This window comes from Macadamia integrifolia, chromosome 7 (genome assembly GCF_013358625.1).
Source record: "Macadamia integrifolia cultivar HAES 741 chromosome 7, SCU_Mint_v3, whole genome shotgun sequence".
Classification (NCBI taxonomy): domain Eukaryota; kingdom Viridiplantae; phylum Streptophyta; class Magnoliopsida; order Proteales; family Proteaceae; genus Macadamia; species Macadamia integrifolia.
In genome coordinates, this window is record NC_056563.1 from 6,067,981 (window position 1) to 6,090,172 (window position 22,192).

The 22,192-nt window shown below is 44.4% G+C and overlaps 2 protein-coding genes across 4 annotated transcripts; both read right to left on the bottom strand.

The window, feature by feature from the left end:
- Positions 1–6: 6 nt before the first annotated feature.
- LOC122085211 (ubiquitin-conjugating enzyme E2 2-like) lies at positions 7–916 on the bottom strand. 3 transcript variants are annotated; one of them, XM_042653686.1, is made up of 4 exons: positions 792–916; positions 436–568; positions 226–310; positions 7–125 (listed from the first exon to the last, which is right to left on the bottom strand). In XM_042653686.1, exons 2-4 carry the CDS (start codon positions 508–510, stop codon positions 28–30), a joined length of 258 nt encoding a protein of 85 aa, XP_042509620.1. In that variant the 5' UTR covers positions 511–568; positions 792–916; the 3' UTR covers positions 7–27. The 3 variants fall into 3 exon arrangements, with proteins under 3 accessions (XP_042509620.1, XP_042509621.1, XP_042509619.1); XM_042653687.1 differs by having other exon boundaries at positions 747–811; XM_042653685.1 differs by lacking the exon at positions 792–916 and having other exon boundaries at positions 436–715.
- Positions 917–1,336: 420 nt separating this feature from the next.
- On the bottom strand, positions 1,337–2,269 carry LOC122083498. Its single transcript, XM_042651331.1, has 2 exons — positions 2,235–2,269; positions 1,337–2,143 (listed from the first exon to the last, which is right to left on the bottom strand). The coding sequence occupies exon 2, from the start codon at positions 2,074–2,076 to the stop codon at positions 1,396–1,398; it is 681 nt and encodes a 226-aa protein (XP_042507265.1). The 5' UTR covers positions 2,077–2,143; positions 2,235–2,269; the 3' UTR covers positions 1,337–1,395.
- Positions 2,270–22,192: the final 19,923 nt, after the last annotated feature.

Consider the following 22,192-nt stretch of genomic DNA (forward strand, 5'->3'; position numbering starts at 1 on the left):
AGATGTCACAACAAAATGAGAATGACACTAACCATTGGGATGGAAAATTTCCGAGGTGAAGCGAACACGAGGGGGTTTCCCGGGATAGTTATCCCCGAAAATCAACCGCAACCCAAAAACACCACCTGAAATTTTAGACACAAAATTGAGAATCCGATTTAGAGCAAAACCAAAGTAAAAAATAGAAGCAATCCCACTGCTTTCCTTTAAAAGAATCCGATCTACCTTCCCAAGGAGTCTCATCAGGACCGAATATGCTTGCACTCCAAACGAACAAATTGTCTTCAGATAATGGACTGGCGCTGCATCCCTGATTCAAGAAAACAACAAAGGATTCAATTCAATTCATTTCAATCTAAATTCTAAAGGCATTTAACAATTCAAGAACATACTTCATAATAAAAAATAAAAAATACAAAAATCATCCGCAATCACCTCCGGAGGCTCGTTTATGATGGTTTTGAGATCGGACATAAGCCGAAGCTGCGCGGACGAGGATGAAGACGCCATGGTCGTAGGTCAGTAACAAATCGCAAACCCAAATAAGAGAAGGAACTCTCGCTTCTCTCTAATCCGTAGAACACACAAAAATCAACGCAGAAGAAGCATATAACTCAAATTAGCAGAAAGATCGATCGGGAACAACCGAAAAAGAAAAGGAGAAAGCAATTAGCCTTTTTTTAATAGCTGGTGACAATAATTCGGAACAAGAAGAGCAATTTTTATTTTAATTTTTTGTTATATACCTATAACCTAATCGTTTCCCGCAAAAAAGGAATCAAAATTCTCACCTTCCTCCCTGGTAATTTCCTCTTCGTTGCAACTTGCCAGTGGGGTTTGCTGTAACCCAAGTCTTACTCCAAAAGGACCAACAAAGTCCATTTTGGAATTCGGATGGATCCTTCCTCAAATTCCCTATTCTAGTTTTCTATTTCTGCGAGGCCCCTCTCTCCCGGTTGAAATCGTCTGCAATTCCGATCTCGTACAATTCTGTGTAATACCACTTTCAGGCGGGGACATGTGTATTGATACCTATACAATGGTCCAGATCTAATACAACTAATAAAACATTAAATCAGTGAAGAAGCATTTAAATCATATCTGGATCATTGCATTGGTATCAATACACGTGTCACCCACTGAAGGTGGTATTACACGGAATTGTACGAGTTCGGAATTACAGACGTTTTTTTTCCCTCTCTCCCGGGAAGAAATTGTCTGAAATTCTGATCTCGTACAATTCTGTACAATGCCCCTACGCGATCGACACGTGTAAAATTTCATATTCACGGCTCAGATTAATCTAGCATGATACAATCTTAAACCAGTAAAAAAATCGTTTTGAATCAAACCATTAGAGAACAAATCGGAACAAACCGGATCGGTTCATCTTTTTCAAAAAAAAAAACTGAAATATTTATTCTTCACCTTCAACGTCATCATCCCCGGATCATCTCTCAAACAATTCTTGTTTATCTTTTCTCTCTTTTTCTTCATTCCAACTACACCAGATGATGCTTTCTCCAAGACTTTCAAATCAACTTCCTCTTCAGGAACCACCACATGTCGATTCTCACAATCGAGCTTCACAGCTTCGATCTGCGGAGAAACAGCGAAGATCTCCATAATAGATCTTCTCTTCCTTGTCCTCGACTTCACCTTAGTCGTCACAGCCGCCGGCGTTTCCGTAGACTCCCTCATCTGTAATCTCTGGTGATCCACCTTCGACGTAGTCTGAGCCAAACAATCATCGATATGCGCGTTCACCGCATTCACATTTGTCGCCGTAAAACTCCGACAAACCGGACAACTCATCACCACCTTCTCCTCCTCACCCGTCACTATAATCGCCTCAATCTTCTCAACCGGAAGCTTTTCAGACACACATCCGCTTCTCTCGCCAGTTGCTTCTAGAATCTTCTTACCGTTTTCATCATCATCAACAACATCAACATCAGACTTATTAGCATGAAAATTAGAAGATTTAGATCTCATCGCCTCCACCTCATCCTTCCACCACCGATATTTCGGGCATTTCATCAACGGAAGCTTTGCCGCCAACTCTTCTTTCTTCATCGTTTCTTTATCATGAAACGGTCAAGACTTCTCCACATTAACACTCCTCATCTTCGAAGCATACTCTCTGAAACACCACCGAATCACTCGTTAAAATATTAAAACCTGCAAAGAGATTCGAAACCAAAAAACCAAAATTAACGATTCTTAGGTTCTACCTGATGGAGAAGCGTTCGATAGCAACAGCCATGGATGGAGTCTCTTCCTGCTGTAGAGGAAGAGATCAGATCAAAGAAAACAAACTCTTCAAGCAAGAAAAAGAAAGAAGAAAGAAAAAAGAACAAAAGCTTCTCGATCCAGTCGATGTAGTAGTAGTCGTCTTCATCAAAAATTCGAAATCAAATCAACGAATTCGAATCCACTGAGATAGGAGAGAGAGAGAGAGAGGAGTCGAGCGACGAACAGAGAGAGAGAGTCGAGCGCGTGGAACAGATCGAGAAAGCAAGGAGCGATGAACAGAGGGAGAGTCAAGATAGCAGGGAGAGTCAAGGGAAAGAGCAAGTCCGAGCTTTTGGTTACAGAGAACCGAGAGGGAGAGTCGAGATGGAGAGAGAGAGAGAGAGAGAGAGAGAGAGAGAGAAAGAGGATAGAGGGAAAATATTTCAGCTTTTATTTAAAAAAGATGAATCGATCCGATTTGTTTCGGTTTGTTTTCCAATGATTTGATTCAAAACGGTTTTCTCACTGGTTTAAGATTGTATCATAGTAGACTAATCTGAGCCACGAATATGGAATTTTACAGGTGTCGGCTGCTTGGGGGGAATTGTACAGAATTGTACAAGATCCGAATTTCAGACGATTTCTTCCCCTCTCTCCCCTCTTTACTATCGACTATTAATCTTGACTGTTGACTTCTCTAGTCAAAGTACTTTTTTGTCCGAATTCACCGATTGGATCTCTCCAACTACTCTCCCTCCAGCAAGACTCAAACATGCATGTGGCTGTACGCTAACCATCTGGGCTGCGTGCCATCCTATGATTCAGATCTTCTCCAATGCCACTAGAGGTCTAATACGCATTTAGTAATTGAAAGGACATAGAGACATGCACATGTGACTTGGGTATGTGTTCGAGTCCCCTAACCGTTTGACGTGCACTAGATTTCCAATGGTATTGAAGAGGATTCAGTTCCCCAAGTATCGGGCTGCATCCCCCTCCCCTTTTAGGTATTAGATTGTGTGCATGTGCCTAATTGGAGGGAGAGTCGTTGGGAACGACTTGAGGATTCATAGCTTGATCTTTTATCTAACGGCCATACTTTATGTCAATTCAAGGTATGGTCATGATCTGATGGTACCAGGGAAATAGTGGATAGAAGATTTTTTGGAAGAAACAAAGGAAGAATGATTAAAAAAGCCTTTATTGTGAGGTAAGGATGTTAGTAAGGGTGTCAATGATCGGTTTTGGTTTTGATTTTGGTTTCTATCGAGTTGAGTTGAAATTAAACCGTTAAGTTGAAATTCATTTCGCTTTCAGTTCAATATTGTTGCTGCCGAAAATTCATATGAGCTGATCCTACACAAATACAGAAGGCAAAGGCCCGGATGTTTATCCGGGGTTAGTCCTCCGACGCCTAAGTTAGAGATCGGCTGCACAGCTTTTCACAAGGGTAATGGTGTGGGTTTTTCTGCTTGCCTCTTTTCCTCCGCTCGGACCCTCTCTTATAGTCCTTAGGGTTTAGGGTTTCTCTTTTTCTTGGAGGAGTCCTCCTCGGGTCCGCCTCCTTTCCTCTTCGAGTCCTACTAGGATACGTCTTATCCCCTTCGTAGGGAATATTCTCTTCACGCGGTTGACGCGGTCAGACTCCTTACAGCCTCTAACAGGTGAGCGGCACGTGTCCTTTCCTTAGATACCACGTGTTCTTACCCTACTGGGCAATCAATTTGGCCATATCAGTAGCCGCCTTACTCTCACCATGAGGCTCTTCCTGTGGGAGTAACCAAGTTTTTCGACATTTTCTCTCATTCATGCATCCCTTAGGCCTTATTCCTTCGGCTCCGACTTTAGTTTTGCTTACGACCAGGACCTTCGGTCAGGTCCTTTGATCAAGCCAGCTCGACCTTTACATGAGCCCCCAACCGAGGTAAGGACCTTCAGTTAGGTCCGCTGGGCTTTTGTCGAAGCCCCCTGCCGAGGTTGTGACCTTCGGTCAAGTCGGATCGGCCTTAGCTAGAGCCCCCAACCGAGGTAAGGACCTTCGGTCAAGTCCACTCAGCCTCTACCTGAACTCCCAACCGAGGTAAGGACCTTCGGTCAGATCAGCTCGGCCTTTGCCTGAGCTTCCAACCGAGGTAAGGACCTTCGGTTAGGTCCGCTTGGCTTTTTTCAGAGCCCTCGGCTGAGGTTGTGACCTTTGGTCAGGTCAGCTCGGCCTTAGCCAGAGCCCCCAACTGAGGTAAGGACCTTTGGTCAGGTCCGCTCGGCCTCTGCCTGAACTCCCAATCGAGGTATCGATCAGGTCTGCTCGGCCTTTGCCTGAGGTCCCAACCGAGGTAAGGACCTTCAGTTAGGTCTACTCGGCTTTCGCCGGAGCCCCTTGCCGAAGTTGTGACCTTAGGTCAGGTCAGCTCGGCCTTAGCTAGAGGCCCCAAAGGAGGTAAGGACCTTCGGTCAGGTCCGCTCGACCTCTACCTGAACTCCCAACCGAGGTAAGGACCTTCAGTCAAGTCCGCTCGGCCTTTGCCTGAGCTCCCAACCGAGGTGAGGACCTTCGGTTAGGTCCGCTCGGCTTTTGCCGGAGCCCCCTGCCGAGGTTGTGACCTTAGGTCAGGTCATCTCAGCCTTAGCTAGAGCCCCCAACCGAGGTAAGGACCTTCTGTCAAGTCCGCTCAGCCTCTGCCTGAGCTCTCAACCGAGGTAAGGACCTTCGGTCAGGTCCGCTCGACCTTTGCCTGAGCTCCCAACCGAGGTAAAGACTTTCGGTTAGGTCCACTCGGCTTTTGTCGGAGCCCCCTGCCGAGGTTGTGACCTTTGATTAGGTCAACTCGGCATTAGCCAGAGCCCCCAACTGAGATAAGGACCTTTAGTTAGGTCAGCTCGGCCTTTGCCTAAGCTCCCAACCGAGGTAAGGACCTTTGATTAGGCCCGTTCGGCCTTAGCCAGAGCCCCCAACTGAGGTAAGGACCTTCGGTCAGGTCTGCTCGGCCTCTGCCTGAACTCCCAACCGAGATAAGGACCTTCGATCAGGTCCACTCGGCCTTTGCCTGAGCTCCCAACCGAAGTAAGGACCTTCAATTAGGTCAGCTCGGCCTTTGCCTGAGTTCCCAACCGAGGTAAGGACCTTCGGTCAGGCCCGCTTGGCCTTAGCCGGAGCTCCCAACCGGGGTGGTGACCTTAGGTCAGGTCCGCTGGCGTTTTCCTGAGCTCCCCACCGAGGTGGTGACCTTCGGTCAGGTCTGCTCGGCCTTGGCCTGAGCTCCCAACCGACGTAGGGACCTTTGGTCGAGTCTACTCTGGCGTAAATCTTGAGGGGTGGTAATTGGTGACGTGACTGTGCCATTAATGCTCGGAAGTCGTATCGTTTTTCTTCTATTTATAAAGTGTGGGGGTCCATTTGTGGGTCACTTTTGTTTTTCCCTCGGAGAGCCTTCCTTCGGTCTAGGTGTTCCTTTTCTTTTAACACTTCGTCTTCACCAAAAGTAAGTACGATGTCTTGTTCGTCTGGGTACAGTCCCTCGTCCTCCGAGAGGATAATGTCTAACCATAGGTATCGGAGTCCAGGGGATTCGAGGGATGTCCTCGGACTCTTCCCCCAATTTGCCCTCTGCTCATGACTCATCGTCCGAGGCCTCACCGTCTGGGTCCCAGGGTGGCTCAAATGGTGAGGGATTTAGGGAGAGGGTGCTTGAATCCCGAGCCCAGACCCAGGACCCAGGACCCCCTTGAGGTTGAGGTTCTCCACATTGTTTCCACAATGAATGAGCTAGAGCTGGGGGAGCTAAGGGCCTCCTTCAATATCTCGGATGCTTTCAAGCTCCGGCTATCGAAACTAACCGACCGAGCCAGCTATCGGAACTCCAAAGAGCTGTGCTTATATAAGGTGGCATTTAAGGCCGGCCTTCAGCTTCCCTTCCATCCTTTCTTTGCCCTGGTGTTTCGACACTATGGGATTTGTCCGACCCAGCTGACGCCGAACGGATGGCGGCAGATGCTTAGCTTTGTCGTCCTTTTCTCTAGGCGCCAGAGGCCTCTCTCCCTCCCTCTCTTCGTCAACTGCTTCCTCCTTCAGGCCTGTAAGGGGCTTTCGGGCTAGTACTACTTCAGCCCTCGGAAAGACCTTCGGCTGCTGAACGGTTACCCAACGTCGATCCACGGGTAGAAGGAGAAATTCTTCTTCGTGAGGTCGTCCGAGGGGGTGCCCTTCGGCACTGTCTGGGATATCCCTGATCTGAGGACGATGAACTCCGCCCCTGCCCTTCTTGGGACAGACGGGGAGTCGATGGCGATGGCGAAGCGTCAAGACACCTGCCCTCCAGTTGAGTTCGACAACCTTCAGTCCAATGCCATTTTATTCAGATTCGGGCTTAGCCCGGGTGAGTCTTAGGCCAGCCCAAGTTTACTTGCCTCGGGTACTTATGTTTTATACTAACTCCCTTCGTCTTCATGCAGTGCAAATCTCCAGGGCCGAGGCTAGGGCTGCAGTTGTGGAGAGGCAAGTCCAAATAAGGGAGGCCAGAGCGCGGGATGCATAGCAGCAGCAGAGGCTGAAGAGGAAAGAGAAGAAGAAGGGGCCTCCCTCCTCTGAAGCTCCCCCACCGAAGAAAAGGTCCAGGGCCGAAGGACCCAGTACCGAAGCGATCCAGGCCCTCCCTGCTCCAGGCCATAGCTTGTCTACCTGAGACTCTTCCCCTGTGGTAGACTTTAAAAGCCCAAGGGCTGGGAATGTTAGGGCCGAGGTTGGCTTCGTCCCTCGATGGTCGGTTAAAGAAGACGACACTCTGTCCGTCGGGTGTGTCGATCGTGAGCTGGTACTGAAGGGCAATCTCCCCCGATATGCCACCGAAGCACAATGACAAGGGAAGGTGGCCATGATAACTAGCGCCTGCATCTTCATGGCAGGGGTAAGCTTCGGTCTTCCAAACCTTAATTTATTATCATTGCAACATAATGACCATCGGTGTCTTATACAGGCCCAAAACCAAGTGAGTCAACTGGTGATCCAGGCCAAAGCCATGGCCCGAGACCTTGAGGCTTCCGAACGTGAGAAGTCAGTCCTAGAGAATGAGCGTTCGGTTCTCCTCGAGAAGGTGGAGCACCTGGAAGCGGACCTTCTTCGTACTCGCTAGGAATGCGATCAAAAACTTGTGGATCTGAAGGCGCAGATAACGGCAAGGGTTCTAGAGGCCGAGACCCGAGGGGCTGAGAAGTATAGGGCCTCTGAGGGCTTTTAGGAGGAGGTCAAGCGCGCCATCGCCCCTGGGTTCATAATGGGTGCTACTGAGGTCTGAGACTGGGTCCTCGAGCATTACCCAGAGGTCTCTTTCGAGGACAGCGGGCTCATCTTCGAAGAGGAGTGTGTTGAGGCAGTCCCAACAGCCACCGAGGGGCCGAAGTCGACGACGAAGGCTGTAGTGAGGAAGATGAGGTTCAGCTGCAACGTGAGGTGCCTCTGACTCCTGGTCACGATGGCTCCTATCGGGAGACCCTCCACCATGCCGATGATGAGGTCGTGAACCCGATAGACACCCCCTGAAGCCACCCTGTGTCTTACCTCAGCCTTCGGTCTTTCTCTCTTCTTCTTGTTTTGTGATGTGAGCCTTCGGCCCTTTTCATGTAATCTCGGCATTCGAGCCTTTTCAATGAATGAATATTTCTGTTTCTTCGGATACCTTTGCCTTTTTCTTTTTCGTATTTTCTTTCTGATAAGGGATCTTTAGACCGTAGGTAGGTGCAAGAAGGCCGAAACCCTCGGCGGCCCAAGGATTAATACGCCTCTACTCTAGTACGAGGCTTGGTTCTGCTCCATCGGCTTATCCAAGAGGTTTCCCACGTCCAAGGGCCGTGGACTTAAGGGATCTTAAACAAGCCAGATTTGGCCGGTGCCCCCGACTGAGGAAAGGACCTTCGGTCAGGTCTGCTCGGTCTCTGTTTAAGCTCCCAACCGAGGTAAGGACCTTCGGACAGGTCTGCTCGGTCTCTGCCTAAGCTCCCAATCGAGGTAAGGACCTTCGGTCAGATCCACTCGATCTTTGCCTGAGCTCCCAGCCAAGGTGGTGACCTCCGGTCAGGTACTCTCGGCCTTAGTCTGAGCTCCCAACCGAGGTGGTGACCTTCGGTCAGGTCAGCTCGGCCTTGGCCTGAGTTCCCAGCTAAGGTGGTGACCTTCAGTCAGGTTCGCTCGATCTTTGCCTGAGCTTCCAACCGAGGTGATGACCTTCGGTCAGGTCAGCTCAGCTTTAGCCAGAGTTCCCAGCCGAGGTGGTAACCTTCGGTCAGGTCCGCTCGGCCTTGGTCTGAGCCCCCAACTGAGGTAAGGACCTTCGGTCAAGATAGGTCGGCCTTAGCTAGAGTTCCCAGCTAAGGTGATGACCTTCGGTCAGGTCCGCTCGGCCTTGGTCTGAGCTCTCAACTGAGGTGGTGACCTTCGGTCAGGTCAGCTCGGCCTTAGCTAGAGTTCCCACCTGAACAAGTAGGATTTTCACCAAGTGGTGTTTCCCTTCAGCTCCGGCCCAGGGGTCTTTTATCCTCTAGTCCTGGGCCGAACATCCAGCAGAGGGGAGCTCCCTCGGCCATCGCCACATAGGTGAGGACCTTCGGCTGGATCCCTTTGGCAAATTTCCTTTAGCTCTGCCTTGATCAACAACCGAGGTAATGACCGAGGTAAGGACCTTCGGCAAAGCTGAAGCCACCAAACAGGAGAATTCCCATCAACTGCCGTAAACCAGCTTACATATTTTTCATAAATAAAATCATTTGGAGAGCTTAAGATGAGGAGTTACAACTTGAAAGTGCTTAGGAGCAAAAAATTACAAAATGTGAGTGTGCTTGCTACTTCACTACTGGTAGAATTTTCTCAAGTTCTTCGAGTTCCACAATCGGGGTACCTTTTCTCCCCCCGTAGTCTCCAGGTGATAGGACCCCGGTCATATTACCATGGAGACTCTGTAAGGACCTTCCCAATTTGGAGCTAGCTTTCCTTGATGCCTCGGGTTTGATACTTCTGCCCTTTTGAGGACGAGGTCACCCATCCTGAACTCGTTCTTTTGGACTTTGGAGTTGTAGTGCCTCGCAACCCTCTACTGGTAGGTGGCGATCCTTTCTTGCGAGGTGTCTCAGACTTCGGTCAAGGGGTCTAAATTCACTCGGAGTCCTTTATCATTGTCTTCTTCATTATAGTACTGAATCCGGTGGGTTACGGCCCCTACCTCCACTGGAAGTACAACTTCGGTGCAGTAAGTTAAAATGAAGGGTGTTTCTCTAGTGGCCGATCTCTTAGTTGTGCGGTAAGCCCAGAGGATGTTGTACAACTCATCTGCCCATAACCCTTTGGGATCATCCAGTCTCTTCTTTTTTCCTTGGAGCAGGGTACGATTGGTTACCTCTGTCAGCTCGTTGGTCGATGGATAACCGACAAACGTTTTCCTATGGTTAATGCAGAGGGCATCATAAAACAAGCCATAAGTCAGATTGGCGAACTGAGTTCCATTGTCCGTTACCACCACCCGAGGGATTCCAAATCGATAGACTACCGCCCCCTGGAAGGAGTTCCTTACATTCTTTTAGGATATCATCGCCAGTACTTCTGCCTCTGTCCATTTCGTGAAGTAGTCTACCGCCACCACCACAAACTTCCTTTGTCTCGTGGTCAGGGGGAATGGGCCCAGGATGTCCATTCCCCACATGGCGAATGGTATTGGGCTTGATAGGGATGAGAGCTCGGTAGAGTACTGCCTGGGGACGAGGGCGAACATCTGGCACTTGACACACTTCCTGACTAATGATTTTGCGTCCTTCCTCATTGTCGGCCAGAATAGGCCCTGCCTCAGCACTTTATATTCCAAGGCCCGGGCTCCCAGGTGTTGGTCGCATATCCCTTCATGCACTTCTCAGAGTGCTTACTCGCCATCGGCGGGGTTCAGGCACTTGAGGTACGGCACGGTGAATCCTATTTTGTACAGCATCTCGTCCTTCAAAAGGAAGCGTGCTGACCTCATTCGTACTTTCCTTGCCTCGTCCATATTCTCGGGGAGTGTTCCTTCCTTTAGGTATTCTGTTATGACATCCATCTAGCTATGGCTGTGTTCGCCTAGGGGTAATACCTCTTGGGGTCTTTCGGTACTTGGCTGTGGTAGCACTTCAAAATACACCGATTGTCCAAGGTCTGTGAAGTCAGAGGTGGTCAACTGCGACAGTGCATCTGCACTAGCATTCTCTTCTCGTGGCACCTGCCTTACCTCAAATTCCTTGAAAGTTGTTATTCTTTCTCGCACTGTCTTCAAGTACCCAGCCATCCTTTATTCTTTGGCTTCGTAGTCTCCATTCACTTGTTGTACCACGAGCTGTGAATCACTATGCACCACCAGCTCCTGTACCATCAAAGCTCATGCTAGATTAATTCCGGCTATTAACGCTTCGTACTCTGCTTCATTGTTGGAGGCATCAAAGTCAAACCGTAAGGCGTACTCGATCTTGAAACCTCCGAGGCTGACCAATATGATCCCCGCGTCGCTTCCCACGCTGTTGGAAGCACCATCCACGTACAATGCCCAAGCCTTTTCTTCTCGGTCCTCGGAAAGCTCCTGGGGATCATCAGGGAGTGTCGTCTATGCTATGAAGTCTGCGAGGGCCTGTGCTTTTATTGCAATTCTCGGTTTGTACTAGATGTCTAATTCTCCCAACTCTATAGCCTAGTTTTCCAGGTGACCGAACATATCCGGCCACTGCAGTATCTTCTTCAAGGGCTAGTCTGTGAATACGCATACTGTATGTGATCGAAAATAGGGCCTCAGCTTTCTTGCCGATGTTACCAGGGCGTATGCCACTTTCTTCGTCTTTCTGTATCTTGTTTCGGCATCTAACAAGGTTCGGCTGACGTAGTATATTGGCCGTTGTTGCCTTCCTTCTTCCTTCGTCAGTATTGCACTTACAGCTACTGCTGATATAGCAAGGTACAATTACAAGGTATCCGCGACGTTTGGCTTTGTCAGCAGTGGGGGTGCGGCCAAGTACTCCTTCAGTTGTTTAAAGGACTTTTCACATTCCTCCGTCCATTTGAACTTTTTGGATCCCTTCAAGGCTCTGAAGAAGGGGAGGCATCTGTCAGCCGATCAAGACAGGAATCGCCCTAGGGCGGTGACTCTGCCTGTTAGCTCTTGGACTTACTTCACATTCTGGGGTGACCTCATATCTCGAATGGCTTGCATTTTCACCGGATTGGCTTCAATTCCCCTCTCCGAGACAATAAAGTCGAGGAACTTTCCCGAAGCTACTCCGAATGCGCACTTTGCCGGGTTCAGCTTCATGTCGTATTGCCTCAACACCTGGAACGCATTTTTTAAGTCTTGAATGTGCTGTTCTGCCTTCAGGATTTTTACAAGCATATCGTCCATGTATACCTCCATGGTTTTGCCGATCATCCCCTTGAAGATTTTATTCACCAGCCTTTGATAGGTGGTCCCTGCGTTTTTTAGCCTGAAGGGCATGACTTCATAGTAGTACAAGCCCCCCTCGGTCATGAAGGATTTCTTCAGGACATCACCCTTAGACATCTTGATCTGATTGTACCCCGAGTACGCATCCATGAAGCTCAGCGCCTCATATCTTGCCGAGGCATCAATGAGGAGGTCTATTTTCGACAGTGGGTATCCACCCTTTGGGCAAGCCTTATTCAGATCGGTGAAGTCGATGTAGATCCTCCACTTTCCATTTGCCTTCGGGACCATCACCACGTTGGATATCCACTCCGAGTATTGGATCTCGCTGATGAACTGGGCCTTCAGCAACTTCTCTACTTCTTCATCTATTTTCTGCTGCCTTTCGAGGGTGAAGGTCCTCTTCTTCTGTTGCACCGACTTCTTTGTCGGGTTGACAGTCAGATGATGCTCTATTACCTCTTGATCTATTCTAGGCATATCTAAGGCGGACCAGGTGAAGACGTCAGAGTTGTTTCGGAGGAATGAGATGAGTTTTTCTCGTTGTTGCTTTGGCATTGTAGCCCTGACCTGGAATTACAAGTGTTATCCCCATCTTCGGCCTCAACTTGTATCAGATCCTCAGTCGGTTCCCCCTTTGATAACTGGTGTCATCGCGTAGATCTTTTATCGGGAGTGCCTCGCCCGCCTTCTCTCTTCCCCATAAGGTAGTGGCATTGCATCTCCGGGATGCCTCCTGATCGCCTCGACATTCACCGACACCGTTCTTGGTTGGGAATTTCATCTTGAGATGTGGGGTGGAGACGACAACCTTTAGCAGGTTTAAACCAACTCTCCCTAGTATGGCATTGTATGCAAAAGTAATGCCTACTACCAGGAAGTTGATCATAACTGTTACTTGGTGATCTCCAGCGCCGACTCTTACTGGCAATTCAATCGATCCCTCCACTTTTACTGGGACACCGGAGAATCCTTACAGCGGGTGTTCGACTTTCTTCAGCTTTCCCTTGTTTAGGCCCATCTTCTGGAAAGCTTCAAGGAATAGGATATCAGCTGAACTGCTGTTATCCACCAAGATCCTCTTCACTCTGCAATCGGCTATGGTCATGGTGACTACCAGGGCATCGTCGTGCGAAGTGTGCACCCCTTCTAGATCGTCTTCTGAGAAGGAAAGAACCGTCCTCGTCCTCGCCTTCTTGTTCGACCATTCAGTCACATGTACGCTTCTCACATAGGCTTTTCCTTTCCTGGCCGAGACTGAACTTTCTCCAGCAGCTAGGCCTCCATAGATTGTCGCTATAACCCTAGTTGGGCTTTTATTCTCGTCCCAGAGGTGATGGTCAGCTTCCTCGGGTGTCTGGTCCCTTTGCCGTTCCTGATTGCCTCTGCGGGCTGGCCCTCTTCTTTCATAGCGGCCTCTGCCATCTCTACAACGGTTGTCCCTACGATCATTATCGTCTTGGGCATCCTCCTTTTCGTGGTCCACGAATCGGCCTAGATATCCTCTTCTTATCATTCCTTTGATTTCCCCCTTGAGGTGCCAACAATCTTCAATGTCGTGGCCGTGGTCCCTGTGAAAGTGGCAATATTTGTCTATATTACGTCTCTCGGGGTGTCGTCCCATCTTCCCTGACCACTTCATGGCTCTGGCATTTGTGGAGTCCTTTATCTGCATCAGCACATCCGTTCGTTTCCGGTTCAGGGGCGCGTATTTCTCAAACTTCCTCGGTAGACTGGGTGCCCGACTACGCTCGGACTTTCGTCTTTTGCTTTCTTCGGAAGGTTTGTCATCGCCTCTTGAGACCCTTTTCCTTCTCGTCTTCCCTTCAGCTTCTTCATCGGCTTGAAGGGTTTCTTCCATCTGGATGTACTTATCGCACCGAGCTCTCAACTCGACCATGTTCCTCGGTGTATGCTATGCCAAAGACCTTTTCAGCTCCTTATCCTTGACGCCTCCCAGTAGGGCTGTGAACTCTTCTTTCGGGTCCGGACCTCTGATCATGATCTTCTCTTGTTGGAAGCGCTTCATGTAGTTTCGTAGTGATTCTCCTTCATGTTGCTTGACATTGGTCAAGTTCAACGTGGTCTTCTGAAGGGGTTGGCTACTGGAGAATCCCTCCACGAAGAAGTAACTTAAATCGCTGAAGCTGTGAATCGACTTCATCGGCAAACGGTTGTACCATAACCTTGCCGCTCCTCTGAACTTCAATGGCAGGGCGCGACACATGATGTTTTATGAGACTTGATGGAACTGCATAGCGACCTTGAAGCCTTCCAGATGATCGACGGGGTCCCCAGACCCATCGTAGGTGTCATACTTTGGAAGATAAAAGCCGACCGAGAGCGGGTCCCTCATCAGCTAGAGCCACGTCATTAGTGAGGTCTGGCTCACGAGCTCCTATCTGGTTTTCTGCCACCTTCCTGATCTCATCTTTCAGGTCCAAGATCATCTGCTTCAACCCTGAGTCCTCGTGTCTCTGTTCGTCTCCTTAGCGTGGTTCCCCATGTCTGGCCCTGGCGGCACGCCACGTCCTTCCCCTGGGTGCGAGACTTTCCCTCATTGCTCGGTTTCGAGGATTATGATTGGACCTTATCGATCCTGTACTGCTCCGGTCCTCGTCTCAAGCTCTCTCGGGCTGGATATGGGGGCCTCGCGGTGCTCTGCCAGTCTTCTGAGAGACAACTTTGGAGACCTCCTTCATTACCTCGGCCATTCAGTCATATTTCTCCTGGAGGGCTTCGAACTGCTCCCTTGTCAAATATTCCTACGCTCCAGGAGGGGGTGGAGAATTATTATCTTCGTGCACCGAATATCCGATCAAACGCTGGTCCCTCGCGAAACCTTCCCGATCATTGTTTCCTCTTTCTCCTTCGATTTCTGTCGAGGGAGGGAGCCCTCCTGAAGGTTCCTCCCCCCCATGTTTATATTCGACGCTGCTCTAGTGTTCCTACGATTGTAGGTTCTCCCCACCATTACTGTCATTTCCACAGACGACGCCAATCTGTTGCTGCCGAAAATCCATATGAGCTAATCCTGCACAAATACAGAAGGCAGAGCCCCGGATGTTTATCCAGTTTAGTCCTCTAACGCCCAAGTTAGAGATCGGTCACACAGCTTTTCACAAGGGTAATGGTGTGGGTTTTCTGCTTACATATTTTCCTCCGCTCGGACCCTCTCTTATAGTCCTTAGGGTTTAGGGTTTCTCTTTTCCTTTGAGGAGTCCTCCTCGGATCCACCTCCTTTCCTCTTCGAGTCCTACTCGGATACATCTTATCTCATTCGTGGGGAATATTCTCTTCACGCAGTTGACGCGGTCAGACTCCTTGTAGCCTCTAACAGGTGAGCGACACGTGTCCTTTCCTTAGATACCACGTGTTCTTACCCTACTGGGCAATCAATTTGGCCGTATCAAATATAGTCAGGATTTTTATCTGTTCCTCTTACCAAATTACTATTGGTCCTCGCTAGCTAGGTCAGATTGGAGCAACATTGTATAAGAACATATTACCCATCTTCAGGAATAAGGGGTGGAACGACCTCTCGATCAACTTATTGTAGCTTAGATACCGATTTTTCGTTGTTACATACATGTATTTTTTTTCTTTTTAAGTAACAAATAAAAACGTATATTTTCCCCTCTTTTTTTTCTCGTTTCTTACTTCTTCTTTTTTTTTATCTGCTTGGTTTGATTTTTCTGTTTCAATCAAACCATTTAGTTCATTCCAATCAGTCCAACTAGTCCAACTACTTCGGTTAGATTTTGGCACCCCTAGGCATGGTTATGGAAAATGGAATGGAAAGGTCGGAATTAGTCGAATTAGAATGATATCAGCCTTGAAGAAATTATAAGCTAGTAGAGGATGGAGCTTCTAGCTTAGTGGTAGGCAGCTAGGCATTTGAGCCCTAGCATAAGTCCAAGGAAGGTCGTTAGTTGGACTCTCCTCCCCAACTTGAAAAAATAGTAGTGGTACTACTTATAATATTACGTTAAACGTGGCTAGGGAGAAAAAGATCCTCTCCAACATCAACGACCTTCCTACAACTCATTCAAGGGCTGGGAGGGCTGGGACACACATACCAATGTGCATCCCAACACCCCCAACTCTTGGATGCCTGTTGGAGAAGAGCTTGATTCCTAGTGAATCCCCCTAGTTGACCCCTCGTAAGTCCAAGGAAAGTCGTTAGTTTGACTCTCCTCTCCATCTTGAAAAAATAGTAGTGGTACTATTTATAATATTACCATTTTTTTTTTAATAATATTACGTTAAACTTGGCTAGGGAGAAAAAGATCTTCTCCAACACCAAAAACCTTCTAACAACTCATTCAAGGGCTAAGAGAGCTTGGACACATCCCAATGTGCATCCCAACACTCCCAGCCCTTGGATGTTCGTTGGAGAGGAGCTGGATCCCTAGTGAATCCCTCTTGTTGACCCCTCGTAAGTCCCTCATCTAGCCTTCTTGTGAGTCTCTATGTGGCCCTTTTTGTGGGCTTACCTAGCATAGTGGTCCTTCAACTAGCACAAAGTATATATACATATATATATATATATATATAGTGTTGATCCCCATTGACATAGATTCGTTAACAATGATGACAAGAGACAAGAGCAGTGAAACTCAATGATCTCTCAACCTTAGTCGAGAGGGATTAAAGAATAATCAATGTTAATGGATTAGCTAATTGTGAAAGAAAATAAATGCGGAACGATTCATGAAGATCGATAAGCATGCACGACAAATACTACAAAACAAGTTTTAGGCATACCTAAATCCATGGTTGAAGAGTAAGAACTCCTCAATGTCTTATTGTATGCTCCTCGTACAACACGATCAATGTTGGTCTGGTCTACCCTCTTTCCCTTTTGCTTTTGGTCGTTAGCCTCACTTAATGGGTCAGTGATAACTATATATAGGGGTGAGAGTAGGGACCAACCCTGCAATAAAATTAGGGTTTCCTCCCTATTAAGGAAACAATACCTTAGGTCCACACATAGTAATAAATATTTCATACTATTAAGGTGTGCTAATAGAATCCAATATCTCCATAGAGATCACTTACCAATAATATTGGATTCTTTCTGCTTACTCCATCTTTAGTCAACACCACTAAACCGGTTTTGGAAGCAAATCTTTGACTATGCTAGCCCACCTAATAGGAAATCTTACAATCTCCCACTTGGGCAGCATATGTCACAAGTTTTAGATTTTAAAATTTATTTAAAACGACTCTCCGGTTTAGATAAACTGAATGTGGCCACAAACAAAACAGTGTCGAATGGAGTGCACCTTAAACCAAATGCCTTGGTCCGAATGAGAATTAAAAACACCCAACCGTATTGATCATCACATCTAAAGCGATATGAGACCATACACGTCAAAGTGCTCATAACATCACCGACTTGGGCTGAACAGTATGAAAGTGTGGTATGGAAATAACATGCAATAGTGATCATCATGTCTATTTCCAAATTGGTCCTGGCTCGAAAACCAAATGAGCCATATGAGACAGATACCGAAGGTCTCATTAACTACAAGCGTCTCCCAAACGCTCAAGCTTCAATTAAAGAAGCTCATTGGGACTGGGTCCGGATGTCCCACAACACTAGCACTAGACCTCAATCAAACGAGGCTTTGCTAGCGACTGAATGTGTGTGTATTGACTGGAACCTCAGATACCGAATGAGGTAAATACACCACATATAACCTCAATTTTCTATAGGAGGTAAATAAATAAGTGTATACACATAAACAAATGGCCATATAATGCATATATATATTCTTGAGAACAATAATGATGTTTCATAAATATAATAATGCTGAACTCATATGCAACTGGATATATGAGCAAAGCTCCCACTAATAAAATACATCAAAAGAACTAACAAGTCCCATATTAGTGACATGCGCTTGAAAGACTTTTGGAGTCAAGCCCTCAGTAAGAGGATCTGCAATCATGTTTTCTGTAGCAATCTATTCTATTGTAATCTGTGACTCTTGAACTTTCTCTCTGACAAAAAATTACTTAATGTCAATGTATTTAAAGTCTGAAGTACCTTTACGGTTATGAGAGAAACAAACCGCATCGAAGTTGTCACAGAACATCCTCAATGGTTTAGATATAGAGTCTACAATTTATAATAATATAGTTTTACAGAAATTTATGATTCGTGAGCTTACTCCCACTGATCTTTAGATAAATCTATTCGATTCCTCCCATTTTCATAAAGAACCTTAGCTTGAACATAATTAACAACCACTGGCTTAGGAGGCTCATCAATTAAGATTAAAATTTATTATCATAATAGCCAGAGAAATATTAAAGGATTAGTTCCATTCCTTAACATTGGAACCATTCAAACTTTTTTTTTTAATGCAAAATAGCTGAGAAGTCAAAGTTGACAAATATAATCATACATATTTACCAAAATATACAATATGCAAGACCAGAAGGCATATTAAACTTCCCAACAATATAATTAAATCTGACCAATTGGGTTGTTAATCAAATTTATTCCAGTATTGTTTTCAATAACTGTAGGAAAACAAAAACTGGGGAAAGATCCGACGTCATCGGGGTCACACCTGTGGTGGCAAGATCGCCCAACACGTAGTGAAATCTTTCACATGCAAGGCGAGATGCTCAAAACAACACCACTTTGAAGATTCCGTCACCTGTGGTGGCAAGACAAGAACCTCCAAAGCTATGAAGCCCAAAATGTCACCCTTACACTATCAAGCGAAACCGACCAAATGAAGACTCACCTGTGGTGGCAAGAGCACATCATTCGTCATATGGTCTCCTTGGCTGCAACCCATCCTGAATAGTCAATAGTAATTTCACAATCTCAATAACTAGCCCACTAAGTGGAAGCGTAATCACTGAAATTATGAAAACCTATAGACTTGGATTGCTACCAAATGCCCGTGGGTTTAGATTTTGGGTGCAAATAACAAGATGAACTATTTCATTATTTAATTAATAAAACATTCAACATAAGCCCACAAAAGCAACCCATTATAAAACCTAATAGTCAATATGGTAATACCATAATTTAACAGTTATCAAAGTGAGTACATTCTTAGTATGACAGTTTTGTACTTCCAGCCATTACCATAAATAAATAAAAAATCTAAATATGGTATTTTCTATAATGACAACATGCTAAATATGAAAGTTCATAATATTTATTCATAATAACAAAAACACATGAAATATGTTACTTTATCCATAATTCATTAGATATACAAAGTTGTATACAAATATGAACTTTCAACCCAAATGACTTTAATATCCAACACAAATATTAGCCCATAACCTTTAAAGTCAACCATAATAAAGCCCCATAATTTCTTCAAGTCAAAAGAAAATTTTTTAGCTAATAGGGCATATGAACCGAATAACTTATAGGCTAAAAACAACAATAAGTCTTTAATAAATAAAGGTAATGTTGGCTTAGATCCAGAGTAAGTATAAACAATTTCATAGGCTTTATACCAATAAGCCGCTAAAACTTCAATGAGTTTATTTAAATCATTCAAATATAATATATTTGTTTTATCTCAATGAATTTTCAATAAAATTGAACTTTATCACAAGTACAAATATGACATATAAATTTGAAGAAATATTACTTAAACAATGCACTTGTGATATTTTGAATCATAAATGGGTGTCAAAACTCATAATTATGTGTCTCGTGACGAAACCTGATATCACAGATGATAAATATAATATCGAAGAAAATATCAAAATACCCCAGATTGACTTAAAATTCATGAAACGGCAAGTGTAGTATACATAATAAAACATGTATAATACATCTATCACCCTCAATAGGATAATAATTTATTCTCCCACTAATATAAGAGAATGAAAACCAGATGACCCATTAAAAATATCAGTTATATGAGTCAAAATCAGTTCATAGTATAACTGGACCTAACTGTTGGCTTGAACAAACATGGTCAAAATAGTCAACAACATAAATAGATTACAGAAATCATTTTAATAAACTAAAATGAAATGATTTTTGATTTCACTTGCATAAACTGTTTATGATCTATCCAATCAGTAGACTTCAAAACTGGTTTTCATTGAAACTATGCTGAAAATAGTTAATAAATCATCAACATGTAGAAGCAACGTAGGATGATCTTGTATCATAACATCTCAAATGTGAGTATAGGTATCATCATTAATATTAATCTTTAAAATGTCAATTCTAGCCACAAGAATCTTAAAAAAATCGATTTAAATAGACCACACCAATAACAAAGTTTAACTTGGTGAGATTCATGTGCATTCACTGTAATGACTATATCACTCAAGAGTTATAGCTGAAACTATATCCTTATCCTTTAAGACAGGTATACACTGATCCTCTCATTTTCTTGCATTAACTGTGAAAAGAACAATAACTTTTCAGATCCCCTCACCTTTGGGATCAGAAACCTTAGGTTACTGTCATTTTCTTTAACTTTGGTGACATCATCTTTAGGCAAATGTCACCTACTATGCTGCCCTAAGGAAAAATCATGAAAGAACAAGATACGTCACTTTGGTGGAATCCACATCACCTTTTCATGGTTCCCTAGAAATACATTTTGCAGCTAAAAATGTACGAAAACTTACTCCCCAATTTAACTCCAATATATTTATTCATCATAGAGTATTCCAAATATGACATGCAAACATAAAATGCCATCAATTTTCTGCCTATGTCATTTATAAATGAATTTTTTTTAATATCATAGTAATGATAAACCAGTACAAAAAACATGCATAAACAGAAATACAATTCTGAAGCCACTATAGAATAAAGACAAAGCACTATAGTTGTTCCAAAACAGTTATGGAACACAAAATATATGTCTCATTTTCCTTGTTTTTAAATTCAACCCAGTATATTGAACATACATCTACTGGTCGAACCATAAACAACATTTCAGAATATATAATTACATCCTCCCACTGGTTTGACCAGTTAAGTAATTATCCACAACATCCCAAGTACATGATAAAGTGACATTATGCTGACCAATAGTATTTTATTTTCAGATGACATTGGGGCTCTCAATATAATTGATCTAAATATGAAACACTTCATTGGACATTATTTGAAGACTGGCCATTACACACTGGAATTTATTTATTTCAAATTCCAAATCCAAGTCCAAGCCGAAGCATACCGTCATAACCAAAAAAATCCAAAAATGTCAAAAAAATATAAGTCACTGGGTTGGGTTGAAACCTGACCCAACCAATTCGATTCGATTCTAAATCGGTTCAATCATGTGTGGCCCCATCTGATTTGATCATGGTTCGGTTTGGTTTGGTTTGGTCCAGAGTTCAAGTGAACCCCATTATTCATTTAAATAAATGAAATCTCCAATGGCTTATGATTTAAAAGTTTTAATAGACTTAAAACTTTAAATAAAACCAACGACGGGCTGGAACCCAATAGCCCATAACATTATGAAGTTTAATCCATGATCCTTAAATATCCAAAATAAACATGACCCCTACCTATGCTGAACATTGTGGCCCAAAACACTATTAACACTAGGTTAAATCCATCAACCAATTGCATTCCATTATTACAAGTCCTTCTAAATCAATTAAAAGAGTGCAGTCTTTCAGCAATTGAAATTGGAATGCATTTAGGAGAAAGAAGGAAAAAATGAAAAAAACAAATAAAGGTCCTGCCTTGTTTCGCTCTCTATTGTAATTACCCAATGAGAATTAAAATATTCTCATAATCAAAGGTTATTACTATGGTTACTAGCACAAATATTTATTTATTTATTTTTCTTTACCTCTGATTTTGTTTAAGTCTTCAATTATTTGATGACTCCTCTGTCGTGTTTCAAACCATTAGTTTTCATTTCATAAGTCAAAACCAGCCAACAATTGGTGATTAAGTCTATGGTTCGACCTCACGGGTCAATCAAACTTTTTTACAAGATCAGAACCCATCCAAGCCTGATATGGATCGACCAAAACCATTATGGACTAATTCCATTCAATTTGAATCAGTTTGGTTAACGCATAGATCACGGTCAAAGTAGAACTACTGTTACTCAAATTGATGTTGTTTCACTTCTAGACCCTTATTATTATTGTCCTAGTAGACAGATGGCAATTCTTATCCAGTTTAAGAAACAAAAGGACGTTTCACTACTTTAAGAATGAAATTTATTTTATTTACTTTAATTAAATACTATAAGTACCACTTGCCTTTCACAAATTTAATAAAACGAATTCAACTTTTTCAAACCTTTTACATATATATATATATACTAGTAAATACACACGTGCAAATGCACGTGTAGCGAAATATTTTTCCCAAAGTGTGGGGCATAACATTGATAATTAGTATGTGTATTTATGTGGATGAGAGAAATATAGAATTAAATTGAAATTTAATATCTAGCTAAGCATTTATACCTTTTTATTTATAACATAAAATTAAATTTTAAAAGCATCTTAAATCTAGGATCCAAATATGAACAAAAGATAATGAT

What these genes read in the sequence shown, in the direction of transcription:
- LOC122085211 (XM_042653686.1), bottom strand. Translation starts at nt 510, where the DNA reads ATGGCGTCTTCATCCTCGTCCGCGCAGCTTCGGCTTATGTCCGATCTC. An exon ending in TCATAAACGAGCCTCCGGAG is followed by an intron (nt 311 to 435) that starts GTGATTGCGGAT and finishes TTCTTGAATCAG; the next exon opens with GGATGCAGCGCCAGTCCATT. An exon ending in TGATGAGACTCCTTGGGAAG is followed by an intron (nt 126 to 225) that starts GTAGATCGGATT and finishes CTAAAATTTCAG; the next exon opens with GTGGTGTTTTTGGGTTGCGG.
- LOC122083498 (XM_042651331.1), bottom strand. Translation starts at nt 2,076, where the DNA reads ATGAAGAAAGAAGAGTTGGCGGCAAAGCTTCCGTTGATGAAATGCCCG.